We start from the raw sequence: 19,044 nt of genomic DNA, 5'->3' as shown, positions 1-19,044 counted from the left end.
TCTTACCCTCCATGGCAGAGGCTCCGTCTCACCTGAGACCGATTCACCGAACCCCGAGGGTTCGATCGAACCCAGTTTATCACAACCTCTGGTTTAGGGGTTATTATGACATCATTGACATATATGGCAAAGGTTGTGTTTTCCTGTGGGCAGATTGTACTGGAGCCAACAGTGATCCAGGATGTGTTGTCTGCTGGAAGCCACCTTCAGCTGCTGGAACTTCTCAGCATCTGCTCCCACTACCTCATCCAGGTACCAAACCTTCCTCTATCTCACACACACACACACACACACACACACACACACACACACACAAATTTTAAATCATGTACTGGGCCACATTTTTTAATCTACTTGGAGGCAAAATATGTGCTTCTGTCTGTTTTCTTATTGACCCAGTGTGCAGAAGAGTATTCTCATCGGTTTTAATTTTCAAATGCATATAGAAAAGTTCCACTGCTCAACTACTCAAAATAACCACGTTTTGTTTTATATGTACCGTGCCGCCCTTACATTCTTTATTCATTGTCAATATGTAGTGCATTTCCCACAATGCAACTGATTCCAACAGAGACTGTTTTGCAAATACTGGCAATGAAGCCTTAAGCCACTGGAAGCCAAAAGCCAAAAGCAGCTTCATGCAAGCACACACACACACACACACACACACACACACACACACACACACACACACACACACACACACTACGGATTACATACAATATATCCACTCTTCTGTGCAGGCACATACTGACAATTTTGGGGGCAAGTGCAAAAGCAAAATAAAAGAAAATAAATAACAGCATCCAGCGGCAAAATATTCACACAATTAAAAAAAAAACATTAGTTCGACAATCCCTTGACCCCTGAATTTATTTCTAATGATTAAAAAGCATTGGGTGTGGTTTTTTGGTTTCAAACAGATGAGAAGTGAAGTTGACAATGTAAATGTGTGTATCGTACATAAAATACATATAAATGTAGATAAAATGCATCTTATTAACAATAACGTAAACAAGTACTTGGTCCCATCTCACGTATGGAGATTATTTATTGATGTTGTTTTCAGGAGTTACAACTATTACCTTTGCTATGCTATTATAAATCAGTTACAAACTATAAAACACACACATTATAAACACAAAACACAAGTTCACTTCCCTTTACTCCCAATACATATAAATGAACATTCAGTGTGGAGCATGAGCATGTCACTTCAGATCATTTGTGGATTCTCACAAAAGCAGCTGTTGAGGCACAGAAGAACGTTGCATTTCACCCATTTGTACAGTCTTTCCCTCACAATTGGTCAAAGATGGAGAAAGAAGAAATCACTTTAGGATTGAGCAGACATTTATATTTATTGAGTGGCTCTGTATAGTTACATCCATAAATGTCACAAACAAGCTGAAACTTCACGAACTTTTTTTTCAACTAGTTAACGAACGTATTCCTCATCACTGTCCCGACTATCACTGAGACGTCACTGTCCACAGGAGAAACCCTGGTCCGAACTCCTGCTGCTCGCTTTGTTTCGCTGGATGCTGCATTCATTTGTACGTTTCCAGAAAATAATCAATGTAACCTATGTTGACAACTCAGCATGTATTTGATAATTACGGATGCAAACTAGAATGGCAGTTTCTAAATACGTGCGAGTGATGAAACTCCTCTCGATACACCTGCTCACTTTTTAGAGGAGGAGGATGCATTTCATTTTGAATTCTTTGAAGATGAGAAATTAAATTATTTTTCGAAAAATTTCAGCTCCACTTTTCAGGCACATTTTGTGGAGGTTGGCTTCGTCAATGGCTTTCAGAAATGGTCATTTTTGCCCGTGGTAGGTAGAGGACCCCAAAAAGTGGGGAGGCAGGAGGAGCAGGCTGCGCTGAACAACATGTATTAACAAAAACATTTGCAGGGGTACACTGGAAAAAACTACATTAACAAATACAAAGTTCTGAAAACCACAAGAAGCCATAGTAATAAAGAAACAAACTCTGACCGGAACAAAATATGACAGGAGCACACAGACACACACAACAATCCAACCACGATTGACAGAACCCAGGGAACTAAATACAAGCAAAGTGACGAGACGACGAGAAACACCTGGACAAGACACAAAGGTTTGAGGGAGCTGATTGGTTAAACGCAAGGGACCCGGATGACGAGAACAGCGGAAAACCAAAAGGGCGCCATGGAACAAAACCAAATGTAATCTTATCCAAAACATTACACAAATATGCATTAAATCAAATGATCAGCTCATCAGCAAGCTGTGAGAAGCCTGATAATGATCCTTGAGAATTTGAATCAGGAGTGTTGGAGGACGGAAACATCAGACAGAACTGGTCTACACAAAAATGAAAACAGAAAAAAACCCCACCAGATATGTATTAAACTTTATTTACTCATCAATACCTCAAAATGGTCCACTAGAGGTTCACTTTAAGTGTGGGTACTTATTCAGTACTTGTTCAAACACTGTTATTCTCCCCATCCTTGAACCATTTCTGTAGGGATCATAATGGCCTCTCGATTACATAACATCCATTTTAAATTCCCACATTAAATATTTGCGTGTGAGTACAAGGTAATTTTATCCAAAAACGCCGGTCACGTCGTTAAAATATATAACTGTAGTTTAGCATGTTTAACACTCAATGGCAAACGTTGCTCTCGTGAGCCATCTGGTGGTTTTACAACGTTATGGAGCAACAGATGACCAACCCTTGACATTGTAAACAGATGAGCGTAAGTGATTGTTTATTAATGTTATGAACAGTAAACGCACGTATGCATATTTACATGACAAACGTTGTACCAGATGCTGCATTAGATGTATTGGTAGAAGGTGAGGTCAAATGATTACTATTGATTACCTGCCATGGCATTAAAATTCAGATTGAGTGGCGTGTCACGATGACCTCCACCCATAATTGTGAATAATGATGCGCAGCGAATACTTAATTGATCCAAACCATTCTTGGTGCGTACAGTACTTTCATTTAAAAATACACCAATCATCATAACTCTCGTTTAATTGTTTGATTAAAATGAAATGAAATAATCTTAATTGAAATGTGTGTGTATGTAATGTATCCTGTGCAGAATATGTACGTGATTTGTGTCGTTCGAGGGACTACACAGCCCTGTTGAACATTCAGGCTATACACTGCTGTATTCACCAATGCCAGAAGGTGGCAGTCGTATTCCACATTTTCAAACGACTTGGATTTCCCCATCCCACCCCCTTCCTCTCACATTTATTGCCTTTCTCCCTCACTGCTTTTTCATTACACTGTGAGATTGAAATCAGCTTACGCTTAATGTAAAAACTGCACATTTGTGGCTTGTCTGATAAAGCACATGCGCTCTATCATAAATGTTTGGCAAATGGGAATGTGTGGCATTTGTTAACTAGAACTTAGTTGTGACTGTAATATTGGCGTGTGTTGTACTGACTGGACACTAATAGAATGTTTTAGCCAAGTAAAAGATGGCCGTTCATCAAGTGCTTACCTTCTATCATACAAAAGAATTTAGACTATTCTTTATTGAAGTTGAGTCCGTTTTTCTTTGCATAGGCATCAACGGTCCCACTCCCGGAATATAAACTCTGTGTCTCTGCGTGTCTGCAGGAATTGAACAGTGTTAACTACTTGGAGCTGTACCGTGTGGCCGATCTCTTTCACCTTCCTTCCTTGGAGGAGGCTGTGGTGGGCTTCTTGGTTGGTCACCTGTCTGAGCTGAGCCAGACACGGCAGGAGGACGTCCTGCAGCTGCCATTCCGCCTTCTCAAAGAGGTCCTCAAGAGCGACCGTCTCACCTCGCTGAGTGAAGAAGAGATATGGAAGGTATGGAAACGTGTCCTAAATTTGTTTGAGATACTGTTCTTGCGTATAGTTTTTGAATAACACTCCGAGTTTCTGTCATTAGTAATAGAACCTTCAACTAAACATTTTGCAGAATCAGCGGTAGCTCTCCCCGACATTCCCATCCGGGAGTGATGGGAGACTGAAGTTGTGATTTTTCAAATTGCAGGATATGTAAGGAAATGAGATGGATAAGAAAATCTGGAGGCCCAATCGTGTCTCCTGTCAAGTATTTTTACTGTAGAAAACATTTGAGTTTGACTTTAAAATATGAAGATGAGACAACAGCTCAGATTGTTTTTTCGTGTATTTACATTTGAATCCAAAACACAAACACGAAGATACGGTTGAAGATATGGTTGAACCTCTTTTCAGCGTACTCCGTTTACCTTTTCACCCCTCTAACGTTCACATTTCAAAGTTCCAATTTCATGTTATTCATTTTCCATTTGCCAATTTTGCTTACAACGAACACGTTTTTGATATAAACTTCAGTATAACGGCCAGATTTTCCCACTAAATAGTGAAAAGGCCTACTTTACAATGAACCGTGGTTTGACTGTACTTGCGAAAGCAAGGCGCGGTCCTGAGCACATGGTCTGAAAGCTTGTCTGGTAATTGGAAGCAAATCCCGCTGTCTGTGAAGGCTGACATTGTCTCTCACTTTCAAAAAAGGAGTCTCCCCGACAATGCTCAGCCGAGACTACGAATTGGCAAAATCAATGATTTCGACAATCATGGCAGAGTTTGAGGCCAACAGATTGAAAGATGATCGTAAATGGCTTTGGGGCGCAGCATATCCTGAACCTCAGATTTCATTTGCTCACTGAATGGCTGTGGTGAGAAATGCAGAGGTTTGCAAAATATTTCAGGCAAAGGATTTTCATATAAATATTATATAAAGACTTGTTCAATACATCCATTATCCATCCATTTTTAACACCGCTTTTCCTCACCAGTGTCGCAGGTGAGCTTGAACCTATCCAGGCTGCCTTGGCTGGGTTAGGGATGAGAATCGAAAACCAGTTCTTGTTGAGAGCCGGATGAATGACGTCACCATGCACGTTGTGTAGCGACGTAATTTATTAATGTGGCTAGTCATAAACATGGCACCAAACGCTCGTAAGTTTGTTTATGTTTTACAAGGAAGGATAACTGCAGGACAGCTTGCAAATTGTATTAATATTTCTTCTAAGGTTGAATGAAACACGACCAATATGCAAAAGTCTTTGCACCCATAGCTTGAAATCACTTTTAGATGACAGTTGTGCTTTCAATCTGCTCCGGACTGCTCAGCCCATCACCAGCGGCAACCGAGCCACCTCCTCTGCTGTCACTACTCCAGATAACTCCGATAGTGCCATTTTGACCTTATTGTAGAACCTGCTGCGTGACGAGAGACAGAGTCCTATTGGCTCAGAGGCTGGCAGTTCTCGGTCCAGTCTACCGCTAGCTTCACCTTTCACCGAGGGCAGGGCAGTGAGAGCTCCCACACCACAGTTGGATTTGAGTCGATTATATTTGTCACCGGCTGCCCGAGTTATATTCATATCATATGAGTGTTGAAATCTTTCTGGACATTATTATGTAATTGCCAAAGAATAAGCTAGGTTGTATTTTGTCAATTTCTACAGAATAATATACATAACTTTTTTTTTCTGGGGCCCCCAGAGCACCCCATCCAAGAGTCCTTGGGTGTGGACCTCTTCAGACCACACCGTTGGGTTTGGAAGGTCAGGTTACTTTTAAAAATGTGTCTTTTAATTACGATATAAAACTAAGTGGATGCTAATCTACTTGTTCAGTCTCTTTTTTCCCCAAGAAGTATCTTTCAGAGAATCGCTAAAATATTAAATCAATGAACAGAATCGATAATGGAATCAGAACTGTAAAAATCTCAACAATTACCATTCTAGGCGGGGTAAACCCTGGACTGGTCGCCAGTCAGTCATAGGGCACATATACAGAAACAAACCTTCACATTCACGCCGGAGGACAATTGACCAAAGGAGGTGGAATGTGAGCGTAAGATGGAGAACCTGAAGATATCGCAAGAATGGGGAGAGCTTGCTTCCTCCTGCCCAGATTTGGATCCCCACCCTCAGAATTGTGAGGCGGATGTGCTAACTGCTCGCTCCGTGCCAAATTTATTGACTTCAGACTAATTTAATTATCTTTTGCTGTAATTTTGTACACCTGAAAAGGTAGTCTTCTAAGATGTGAATCAGATTCAGATAGAAACACATGGAAATGAAACTCCATTTTCGATCTCTTTTCTCATCTACATTTTTGTTCCAAAATCTTTTTGGTCGACGGCAAAAATAAAGGTGTTGGCCTTCCTGTTCTAATACATTTGGATGGGGTGTATAAGAGTCTACCGATAAAGTACCAAAGATGATGTACGGTGATTGACAATAGAAATGAAGGATTAAACTCATTCACTCCCAATACCACAATGATGTTGAAGGGAATCACCTGGTCACATTCTCATTCACTGGATGAAGCTGCACCAATGACGCATAAAAATGTATGCCAATGTCACAGTCTTTACCTTAAGGTGAATTGTATCTTGGCGCACAACTAGAAAATACACAACTGGAATTGAGGGATACAGTAGAAGGAAAAACGCACTGCTAACGGAACAAATTAAACACTTCCATCTGCATCTCATTTAATTTTTGTTTGTGTTGACCTGCAATCACAGTGGTATTTCTTCTGAATGTGTATGTGATTGATTGCCATTCATTCATGCGCGCATGGAAGCAAGCTAGCATGGCTTGTGTGCCTGTCTGATGAAGTGTCAAGGTGTGTGCGTAGACGGTGGCGTGAGGCGGTTGTGCGGTGTGAGGACTTGCCATTTTGACTGTTCATTTGCGCCAATCAGCCTCCCCCCCGTGTGCCCTCCCGCCTTCCTCCGCTCTCACTCCCTTTCTCTCTTTCTCCCCTTCTCTTTTCTGATTAGGCCCTCCGTGCCTCCATCAGGGCCCCAATCCCCTAGCTGTCAGTCGCCCGCTCGTCTGATTGAAAACAATCAGGCCTCTGATGGCACAATTACGCTGACCCCTTAACCAGCCGCCGCCGCCATAATCAGTCTCTGATTAGGCTGCTTTAGGCCTCCTTCATTGCGCCCAGAAGGTTAATTTGAGCATCAGACGGAAGCGGACAGGAAGAGAGGGCCATCGTCCGAAATTGTAGGGGGACTGTGCACACCAATATCGGACCGATATAGCTCAGCTGTCAATCATTGTCAACGTGAGTTTTCTCAGAGAGTCTCACGCTCGGAAAATCACATTTTCTCTGGCTTTGTTCCCCCCTCTTCTGTCTTGCCATCCTTTGCTCTGCCTTCATGTAGCTAACCCCCCTCCCTCCCCTTTCTCCCTCACTATCTCTGTCCCTCACTTTACCCTTTTTATACACACACACACACACACACACGCACACACAAACACACTTGCACTTGCTCTTTCAGCATGGAGCGGAAGGAGTTGATTTATTCTGTGCCCCGAGGAAGTTGTGTGATGCAGCGTGACCTTCACAGTAAGCTGCCGCCATCCAAACACACACACACACACACACACACACTAGCACGCATGCTGTCACTTCAGCGCTGTCAAGAGGAGAAAAGCAGAGTGAGCGACGGCAAAGACAGTACAGTCACCACAAAATGATGGAATCCTCACTTGAGCGTTTTGTTTCAGTTTTCCACTTTTAAGTGATGTTTGAAAGGAGAGCAAAGCTAAGGCCAAGATAATTATGATTTATGCCCGCACCCAGCACAAGGTTTCCCATTTCATCTCCAGAGCGACGCAATTGTGACTTATATTGCATATAACAATAGTCTACTGAGTTGTCTTCACAGTAAAATCACTTTGTATTACGTGAAAATGAAATCAGTAATCCCCAGACGTCTTGCCCACATCCATACCTCACAGCAACTAAATAACCTTCCACAGCTCTTAAGTTCAATTACCCAGTTTACCCGCATGAAACAAACGAGGGTGCCCGTGGATGTTTACAGTCTTGACTTTGGGATGTTGTGTTGGTTTGAATGAGTTTTTCATAATATCCTGTAGGTATCCTAAAAAATAATTAGGATTAGAAGTCCTCCATTGTTTCTTCCCTTCGAATCCCCCCCTGCACTTTCTTATTTGGTAATCAGTATGTTCGCCTTCTTTTACTGTTTTTGTTTATGCCTTGATGCTGTTTTGAAGTTCCCCACTAAAGGACGACCGGTAATAATTAATTACTGTATCTGTATTTCATGGGCGCTAGAGTCATTCACACTGATGTTCTAGCGTATCTTATATTTATTGCAATGGATATCAACTGAGACCAAATTGTGCAGTACATTTTGCTTGAACCAGAAGAGTATTTTTTAATACGTATTTGTACCAAAATATTTGTTTCTTTACTATTCAATACAATACATCTGTATACATAGTATAATAGGAAAAAAGCAAGATTACAGCCATGTCATGGCTATTATACTGTATTATACTGTATATACAGTACATTGTATCCAATCTGATTGCTATTGTCATGGTTCGTGAGTGGTGATAGAGGACCCAGGAGAGGAAGAGTGGACTCAACAAAATGTATTTAAAAAAACACTCAAAAAATTAAATCCAAGACAAACAAAAACCCATGGCATAAGCAAAAAACATGTCGTGACAGAAATACAAACACAAATCCATGACAGTGACGTACACGCCAACACACAAGCAATAACCCGACACTGACTGGTCGGACAGGGAGTCCTTTTAACAGAAAACTAATGACACAATGACCAGCAGGTGTGCAGGAGGAGTCCTACAGTGCCACCTGTAGGTCACAAACAGATCCATGACGGTACCCCACCCTCGAGGGACTGATCCCTGAAGTCCCAACATTCACCCAATGGCTGGGCCTGATGTGGACGTGGCTCGGCCTGATGTGTATGGGGCTTGATGTGACGGGGAACATGGGATGGCCGCATGATGTGCACTGCCTGGCGGGGAGGGGGGGGGGGGGGGCATGGGACGGCGGTTATCCCCCCAGGACCCGTCCCAGGAACTTGGTGCTGCTCACTCTCTCAATAGCAACATCATCAATAGTCATGAGGGGTGAGCTGCTGTGAATGACGTCCCCTGAAGTCTACAACCATCTCTTAAGTTGTCCCTATATTAAGGAAGAGGTTTTTGTTTTTGCACCACTGGGACCAGTTGGCTCATCTCCTTCATGTAGTTGACCTCATCATTATTGGTAATGAGGCTCACCACCATCATGCCGTCAGCAAACTTTTGTGATTGGTGCGGTAGGTTGAAACACAATCATGGGTTGGTAGCATAAAGAGCAGTGGGCTGAGCACACACCCTTGTGGGAGCACTGTGCTCTATGGGATGGGTCAAGAGAAGTTCCTGCCAACTCGCCTGTTTTGTGGTCTTCCTGTGAGGTAGTCAAGCAGCCTGTCGCAGGGAGATATCAAGTGACTGAGTGAGGTTTTGTACAAGCTGCTGAGGATTTATTGTGTTTGCATGGACATCCATTGTTGTTGCCCGTTATGCTCATGCAGTTGTACGCCTCTTCTCTATGTATACTATTGTTATAAGTTATACAACAGCCAGCAACAAATGGCAATATAGCTGATCCTAATGTTAATTTAAAAAAAATAGATGAGTTACATTTTACTTTGGTTTTTGCTTCACAATTGTGTCTAAATTGTTACATATCATTAGAGACTTCATCACGCTTTTTGTGTTATCCTTTTTAGTTTGTTGTCATGTGGTTGGAACACGACTGCCGGTACCAGTACACTGAGGATCTTCTGCAACATATCCGCTATGGCCTGATGGACGTCTCAACTCTGCACCACCTAGCCTGTAGCCACCCTCTGGTGCAGTCCAGTTCCACTGTTGCTGCTCTGATAGATGAAGCCCTGGACTATCACCACAGCACCTTTGCACAGCCCCTTCACCAGTCAGCCCGCACCAGGCCTCGTTTCCAGTCACTCACCCTCTACATAGCCGGGGGAAGAAAGCGTGAGGTGTGCAGAGTCCGGGAGCTACGTTATTTCAATCCGGCTGCGCAGGAGCACGCCCGTGTGGCAGGGGGCTCGAATTGGAGCGAGTTGGCACCCATGCCTACTGGGCGCAGCCACCACTGTGTGTCTGTCATGGGGAACTTTCTCTTTGTTGTGGGTGGGGAGATGGAGCACACCAGTGGGAGGACATGTGCAGTTAGAACCGCTTGTCGATATGACCCCAGGACAAACCGCTGGACTGAGATAGCCTCCATGAAGGCTTGTAGAGAACATTTTGTACTGGGAGCTTTGGGTCAGTACCTTTACGCAGTGGGTGGCAGGAACGAGCTGAGGCAGGTGCTTCCCTCAGTAGAGCGCTACTGTCCGAAGAAGAATAAGTGGATGTATGTGCAGCCTTTCGACCGTTCACTTTCATGCCACGCAGGCTGTGTGGCTGAAAACCTGCTCTGGGTCTCAGGTAAATACCAATGGCGATACACAACATTACATGTATATTATGATTTGTTGACAAAAGTATTAAGACACAGTCTCCCAGTCAAACAATTGATCCAAAAATAATCCTAATATTACCAACACTTTTGTGACAAGACCAATGCAAAGCTCTGTTTTGTACCACAGTGAAACAAGTAAAGTCAATCAAGGTACAGTTGGGTGAGTTTATGATGAGCCTCTGGATAAATGTACAGTAAGAATCCCTTCGACATACTCTAAAATTTCATACAATACCATCACATTATGAAGTTATTAGAGCCGATCAAGTGTTTTCCCTCCATGTTTGCTTGGGAATTTAAAGGTGCCATATCATGCTATTTTTAAGCTTTCCAAAACTATATTTCTATAACTATAGCATATGCATGATTATATATTAGCTTTGGCACAATGGCAATCTAATTTCTTATGAAATATTGAGTGACAGTATTAGTTATATAGTAATAGTTATCTTTCTAACCCGGAAGTAAGACGCCTTGGTCACTAAAACCCCACCTCTGCCCTTGTGGCTGTCGCACCCTTTTCATGAGATTGTCCTAAAGCTGGCTGCTGTGCACACCACCCACAAAACTGTAATGACCCGTTGTTATCTCTCATCAGGCAGACTAGTGCTGCTTTTCCATAAGTCCCAAACTGCCCCACACACCCCACACCACTTCGAGCTCGCTGTCACTAATTTGGTCGCCCCTCTGAGTCACTGTGTGGTGTCCGAAGCCACCACCGTTGGGCTGGAGAGGTAATGATGCTCCGCTCGGGCGGCTGGAGACCTCTCACTTAATTGAAAGGGGGCCTGTTGTGTGAAAGGACCTTCTCCCCGGCTCCAGTGCAAAAATGAAAGTGTTTCACGGTTGCCTCTTTGGAGAGAGTGGCTGTGTGTTTGGTGTGCAGGGGGTGGTATTGGGGTTGGCTCCTCACTTTGTGATGTAGAAAAGTGAGGAGCCACTCGTTTTCTTTGATTGCTAGGGGCTGGTGGTTTTGAGAGCAGGAATAAGCAGGAATGCTCCGAAATGGGTGAAGAGAGGAAAACACCAATTTGCGGGTGTTTTTGGTGAGAGATTAGCATTTTTAAATAACGGTAGCCAAAATATAAAAAACAACGTTGTTCAGCATGATATGGCCCCTTTAAAGTGGACAATTCACATGCCCTTTTACTTTAGTACAGATACAGTACAGTGCATGTGAAAACACTGTCCCTTGTATCATTTGCTATTGATAAAAGTGTTACTTATTTTGTTTCCCAGGTGGGGTGACAAACACAGCTCAGTACCAGAATCGACTGATGGTATATGAGCCTGAACAGGTAACCATTTGCTACTGTCACAGTGGTGGAAGAAGTGGCTTTGTGGTACAGTTTTTCTTGCTCATTTCAATCCAAACAGTTGCAACACATCAAGACAGCAACTTCATATAATCTCATTAATGTTGCCCTTTAGACGGGAATGGCTCCAACCTTGTAAATAACTGCGTTTGTGAAGTTTAAGAAGAACAGTCTTACAGCACTGTGCCGCTTTACTCTCATTCAAAAGCTAAATTAGCCAGTGATCAATTAAACTTACATAAAAGTATTTTGCTCATATTATCAATATGAACAGAGCGCAAATACACTCATGTTTGGTAGATAGTTTCTTTGTTGTAATAATGCTTCTTGGCAAGTCCTATAATGTTGGAAAGCCTGTTTATTACACTTTCAAATGGTGCCATATTTGTATGAAACATGCATTTGTGAGATGAGGGTTGCACCCAGGAAAATCATACCAAATCTTCTCTGACAATGCCAAACAGCTTAGTTTGTTCTTGCCATTGACTTTTCTTGATGGATTGAATGAAAAAAAATTGGGGAAAAAAACATATTGGCAATTTTACCATTCGTTCATCGCAACATTCAGGAGCCTCAGTAGCATATGGAAGAACCATACACAGCCAGCCTGACACCTGCTCCTCATGTTGGTTAAACACTGCTGTTGGTTGGCGTGCCTTTCTTCAACCTGCATTTCTTGTAACTCAACGTCAACGTGGTTGTGGTTGTCATACATGCACAAACAGCACACCCTGGCTGATTCCACAAAGGTTCAAAGGGGTTGACGTTAGGACCGCTGGGAGGCCATTCTATCCTCTCCCTCCCAAATTCCGGTGGTCGTGTTTGATAAACCCTGTTCTGTGGGGCGAGCATTATCCTATTGGAGGATTGAATATGGTTCCATACTGTGGAATTGCACGCCGGTTGAAAAAACTAATCTGATATCTCTGCATTGAGATAGCCTCCAATGATGGCGAGCGTTGTTTTTCCAGTGAGGGAGATTCCGCTTCACACCATCACACTGCCTTCACCGAAAGATGTTATTCAGTCGGTGCAGCAATCAGTTCTCTAAGTCTTCTCTACACTTTGACCCCCATGATCCAACTGCCGTAGGCAGGGTTTGGACTCACTGCTGAACATAACATTTGTTGACATTCAGGTTTCAGTGCACATGTTGGAGACACGAGCAAAAGCACAAAAGAAGCCTCACTGGCAATAGCAAAACAAGCTGTTTGAGAACATTTGTAAATTTTTTCATGGGCGCACACCACATCCCACAAATGCTTATTCCTTCCAAATGTGCCATCATTTAAAAGGTAAATAAACAGGCTTTGGCCAAGAAGCAATGCTACAACAAACAATGTTTCTAATGCAATTTCCCTTTTGTATGACGAAAAGGAAAATATCAGGCTAGCAGGAGAGAGAGCACGTTTGACCAGGTTCACAAAATTTACAGTTGATTTGATGCCAAAAAAAGACTCACTGATAGTTGTTCTGCCTCTCTTATATGGGCTATGATCCCATTTGACAAGAGGTGTATGGAAAATTTGGCCAATATTAAGACAATAATGCTCAGTTTTGTCAGAGAAGTATTAATTTGATATTACTGTATTTGATTATTCTTGTGATTGTCATTGGCTGTGGAGTGCATACATCATACAGAGAATTTTTTCTAATATATTATTATTATTATTAGTTGTCGTAGTAATAGTCATAATAGTAGTGAGGTAGTAGTAATCGTAGTAGTAGCGCAGCTGGTGATCTCTCATAGCACAGTGGTTGAAAATGATTGTCCTATGAAATAAAACTGCAGTTCAGTCAAAAATAATTTTACGTCCAATTGTCACACGCAGCCAATTACAATGGAATGTAGTGCGATCCAGTGTGTGTTTGTGTATGCATATGAGCCAGTTGTTAACAAGGCCTCTGCATCTTTCTAAGGCTGCACATAATGTGGTGGTATGCGCCATGTTTACAAGTGAGGCACACATCCATATGGGTCTATGTTTGTTCATGTTGGCCGGGAAGCAAGGGAGGGAGGCACGAGAGAGGCTCATTTGTATTCACCACCAATCTACATTCACCTGCCAGAGCGACAGCAGCCCCCCGCCCCCCACTTTACCCACAACAGATGGCCACATGTCAACACACACACACGCACGCACACACACACACACACACACACACACACAGGCGCACACACTTTTTTTTGCCTCAATCAAGCCCTCTCTCTTTCTCTTTCTCTCGCTCTCTCACAAAATCAGCTTCAATACACTTAGTGAAATGAGCAGGGACTGTCCAAAATGGAATGGCTAAAACATGCGATTAGAAATACGGAGGGAAGTGATTAGTACAAAGCCGACCTTCAGTGCCACATTATTTATCTAGTAACCTGAGCATACATCATCCCCAATTCAAACTGTACAGTATAGTGCTGTGAAATAGTATTTGCCCCCTTCCTGATTTCTTTGTTCTTTGCATATTTATTAAGTACAAAGGTTACAGTTCATCAAAACAATTTTAATATCACACAGAGACTACCCAAGGAAATACAAAACACAGTTTCTAAATGCCAATTTAATTTGTTAAGGCACAAAAAAAGTCCAAAACTTCCTGTCCTTATGTGAAAAAGTAATTGCCCCCCTACTCGTTGTTAAATCACAAAGTAAGTATGACTAACTACTCAGCTGAGTTCATTTTCACATGCAACACTCAAACAGTTGTTGAATTAAGAAATCACATAAATAGAATCTGTCAGACAAAGTGAAGTAGGCTATAAGATCTCAATAAACAAACACATCTTGCCACCATCCAAAGAAATTGGAGAAGAAATTTGAAAAAAAGTCCCAGGAGAAGTCGACCAGCTAAAATTACTCCAAGAGTGCGACGACGACTCATCCAGGAGGTTGCAAAAGCACCCAGAACCGATAACAACACACAAAGAACTCCAGACCTCACTGGCCTCAGTTCAGGTCAGTGTTCACGACTAGCATAAGAAAGACACTGGCCAAAAATGGCATCCAATGGGAAATTTCCCAGCCAAAAACCACTGTTGTCCAAAAAGAACGCAAAGGATCATCCCACATTTGCCAAATGACGTCTTGATTATCCTCAAGAGTTTTGGAAAAACATTCTGTGGACTGATGAGACAAAAATTGATCTTCTTGGAAGATGTATGGCCTGTTACATCTGGGGTAAAAATGGCACAGCATTTGATAAAAAAAAAAAAAAGTTATGCCAACAGCGAAGCTTGATAATGGCAGTGTCTGTGGCTGCTTTGCTCACTCAGGACCAGGACAACTTGCTGTGATTGATGGGACAATGAATTCTGCTTTCTGCCAAAGTGCTGAGGGAGAATAAGTTTGTGCCCTCAAACTCAAGTGGTCTTGGATCATGCAGCGGGACCACAATCCGAAACACACCATTTGAATGGCAAAAAAAAAAATAATAATAATAATTAAAAATATATAAGGTTTTGGAGTGGCCAAGTCAAAGTACGAATTTGAATCCAGTTGAAATGCTGGTGTGACCTTGAATGGGAAGTTCATGCTATAAAACCCTTCAATATGGCAGATTTGAAGCAATTCTGCAAAGAAGAGTGGGCCAAAATTCCTCCACAACAATGTGAAATACTCATCACCAACTATCCCTAAATCTTGATTTCACTTATTGCTGCCAGGGTGGCACAACCCATGATTAGGTTCAGGGGGCTATTACTTTTACGCATAGGGGCAGGCAGGTTTGGATTTTACATTATACATTAAATTGGCATTTAGAAACTGCATTTTGTATTTCTTTGGGTTGTATTTGTGTGATATTAAAATTGGATTGATGAACTGAAATCTTTGTGTGTGATAAATATGCAAAGAACACAAAAATCAAGAAGGGGGCAATTTCACAGGATAGTATACCTGTATATTAATAATAATAATAATAATAATCATCATAATGATACATTTTATTTGAAAGTGCTTTTCATCATACTCAAAGACACTTTACAAGAGCTTAAAACACAGGATAAAAATGTGCACTTAAAAACAAGCAGACATGATTTAAGCATATATTAATTTTATTCGTCCACCATGCCTCCTTCCCATCACTTTCCTTCTCCTCACTTCCTTCCTTCCTGGGCAATCGGCCCCCGTCAGGGACTTGCCCCCCCTCCCGGGTCCCACACCCGGTACGACTCTCGCTGGTGCCCCGCGAGGTTCACACTCAGTGCGGGCCCCGGAAGGGCCCTCGCCTGATTTTTGTTTAAGGAGGGTTGTGGGGCGGCTACTCCCACTTCCCTCCGTTCCAGCGGGGTGAGCCCTGGGCGCCTCACCTTCCGGTGAGGCCCCACCTCCTCCCCCGCCGGCTGCTGGGCATTTAGCCGCAACTGGGGCCCAAGAGCCCCGGCGTTCCCCCCTCGCGCCACTTGGAGGCATCCCACCACGCGAGGTTCTCCTCACTTCCCTTCATTCACTCTCCACGTCCTCCTCTTCTTTAGGACCAGTGGTTAGCACGCAGTCCAATGTTGCAGAGGCGTGTCTACCACGTGATGGCTGCGGTGAGAAGGAAGCTTTACGTGCTTGGTGGGAATGACCTGGACTACAATAACGACCGAGTTCTGGTGCGCCACATCGACTCCTACAACCTAGACGTGGACCAGTGGACCCGCTGCTCCTTCAGCCTCCTTACAGGTGGGGAAAGTGGAGAACGCCCACAACAACAGACACAAGGAGTGGAGCGGAATGCAGAGCATTTACTGCTGATGTTGGACAAGGCCTGCGTCAGTCCTTATTCAAATTAGCGTTCACCTCCCACACAAGAGCTGTGTGAAACGCGCCACCTCTGCTTTAATTATGTAAAATGGTCAATGAGTAATTGTACTAATTTAATAATACTCTGAATGTGGTGTGCAGTAATACAAAATAATTATGAATACACTAATTGGATTACCTCATTTTTTAGCATGAGATGCAAATAATATTTGTGCAGCTTTCCACCACTGCAAGCCACAATCATCAACAGATATTTCAATATCTCGTATGGACATTTAATGGGGAGGCACAATCTTTTGTTTTGCACCTGAATGCATGTTTCTATGCAATAATATCTAAAAATTCTGCCTAGAATACTGAACAAAACACACCCGACACAAAAATAAACACGACTCATTATCAGTGTGAGACCTGAGCCAAGAGCAGTGGCGTTGCTCGGCATAACGCTCGACTGAGGCACGGTCCCTACTCCAGTGGTCTGCAGGCCACTCTGTATTGTGACAGAGCGATATATATATTTTTCAAATCATAAGAAAATTTCTGTAATGGACAATATACGTGCAGCCCGGTGATCCAGTGGTTAGCGTGTTGACCTCACAGTGCAGTTCGATTCCAGCTCCAGTCTCCCTGTGTGGAGTTTGCATGTTCTCTGTTCCGGGCCTGTGTGGGTTTTTTTCCGGGTACTCCGGTTTCCTCCCACATTCCCAAAAAAAAACCATGCATGGTAGGCTGATTGAACAGTTGAATTGTCCCGAATTCAGTTCCAATTCTTTACATTAACATTTTTTTAATGTAACATTAGCCTTGACCAGAACATTCCAGGAGGTTTGTACATCTTTCGTTTCCAAACACAAATTACCGATAACACCACTTTGGACAGACCAAGCTGACAGAAAAAGAAAATGGGGTTGTGATCAGGTTTTGCAATGTTATATGTGAACTAATAATGTGCAGTCAACATTGTGAGACTTAGACAAACTGTACTAGTAGAGTACTACTTTTTTATATTACATATAAAACACTTGCCACCATTGCGTTGTTCTTTTGTTCATCCTCTTGGGGGTTTTCGTGTTCTTTTTGCATGCCCTGATTGATAAGTTTGCCTCACGTACTTTCAACAAGCCGGCTAGTAGGGGGGCTCTCAGATGCCCAATTTGTCTTTGCAATGACTTTGCAATGGAAGTTGCGATGTCGATATAGACCAATTTAAGCCGTCTGTCAGCGGTGGGGCCCATCTGCCAACGTCGCTGGACATACAACCAACCCGGCAGGGGAGGTGAAAGGGAGTGAATGTCTATTGAGAGTAGGTCGCAAATTATTCATTAGAGGAAAACACAGTGGGTGGTTGCTTCGACATATTAACAACTGCCCAGCAAATATGTTTTATTTTTTTCCCCCACTCGGGCCATACCAGCCAGTCCGTGCCCGATTCTTGGGCACAGCTCATCACTGGTGACGCCCATAGCCAAGAGTAACAAGATCTTTGTTTTTTCGTTTCATACACTTTAAATGTAATTAAAAGAAATCATTATTGCTTTTGTTTGTTTGTTTTACACACGACCAAGCAATGGCACTCATTTAAATTCAGATTGAGACAACTTTATTTATCTAACAAGGGACAATTCTTTTTTTTAGTTTCCCAGTTTGCATTCATATTTGCAGGTTGTCCCTTTAGGAATAATATACTGTATATCAATATCAAACAAACACATTGAGGCATGGGACAGAAAGAGATGACTGGGCATAAATGCCTATAAATTGTGGGGCTAATATAAAAGCAAATACGGTCAAACAAGACAGTGTCAAATAAATGAATACATAATCAAATCAAATTTAGTACTAGTCCTCACATGCGACATTAGTTACCCCTGACTTACTGTATCTGCTGTAAGCACACAGTTGGCACCCTTAGCTCACTTGAATTTGAAACTCATTGGATAATAATTCTCTTGTCAACATCTACTGTGGCACTGTCTTTTTGTTACGATTGAGAGTGAAATATACCTCAGTCATGTTTAGATGGCAACAAATTGATATTTATCAAGAGCACTCAATCCAGCAACAGCTTGAGTGTCATACAATACAGTATAAAACATGCTTTCTACTTTATTTCGTTGTCTTTTCCAATGCTTGAAAGTTTCGATTGGTTCATTCCCTTTCTCTGCCCCCGCATTTTCTTTTTTCCTGAGCTGTAACTGTGTAGTACATGGCAGGTGTCCTCAATGTTATGTCTGGCAAAGTGTGGGTTTGGGTTTTACAAACACCTCCCTCCGCCAATGTGTGCCCTGTCTTCTGTTTAACTTTGGCTGATACCTTGTGAGGGAGTTAAAACTTTCGGAGTGTCCTCAGCTTGGCTATTTCAAGCTCTTCTCCTTCTCAGGTCAGAATGAGTCTGGAGTAGCGGTCCATGATGACAGGATCTATGTGGTTGGAGGGTACTCGATTTGGACCAATGAGCCTTTGGCATGCATTCAGGTGAGGGAGGATTTCTAACATTTGAAACTTTTCATCCCTTTTCCTTGACACAGCCACTAAGGTGCAAGACGGCATGTGCATGGTGTCTGGCAGAGAGAAAGAGAAAGAGAAAAGTGTGTGTGT

General features: G+C 42.6%; 1 protein-coding gene across 3 annotated transcripts in view; it reads left to right on the top strand.

Moving 5' to 3' along the window:
* klhl32 (kelch-like family member 32) overlaps positions 1-19,044 on the top strand; it is a 38,389-nt gene that overhangs the window by 18,425 nt on the left and 920 nt on the right. For 2 of the 3 annotated variants that reach the window (XM_086113057.1, XM_086113058.1), the window contains exons 5-11: positions 154-252; positions 3,645-3,860; positions 9,628-10,354; positions 10,516-10,548; positions 11,628-11,686; positions 16,173-16,365; positions 18,827-18,921. In XM_086113057.1, coding sequence (XP_085969183.1) covers positions 154-252; positions 3,645-3,860; positions 9,628-10,354; positions 10,516-10,548; positions 11,628-11,686; positions 16,173-16,365; positions 18,827-18,921 — 1,422 coding nt within the window. The remainder of the gene's footprint in view (positions 1-153; positions 253-3,644; positions 3,861-9,627; positions 10,355-10,515; positions 10,549-11,627; positions 11,687-16,172; positions 16,366-18,826; positions 18,922-19,044) is intronic. The other variant, XM_086113059.1, reaches the window with a different exon arrangement.

The sequence above is a fragment of the Hippocampus guttulatus genome, chromosome 6 (assembly GCF_054856545.1).
Source record: "Hippocampus guttulatus isolate MCC_2025c chromosome 6, RoL_Hgut_1.0, whole genome shotgun sequence".
Lineage (NCBI taxonomy): Eukaryota > Metazoa > Chordata > Actinopteri > Syngnathiformes > Syngnathidae > Hippocampus > Hippocampus guttulatus.
Note: the sequence above shows the minus strand (reverse complement) of the source record. Positions and strands in the feature narration are given on the sequence as shown.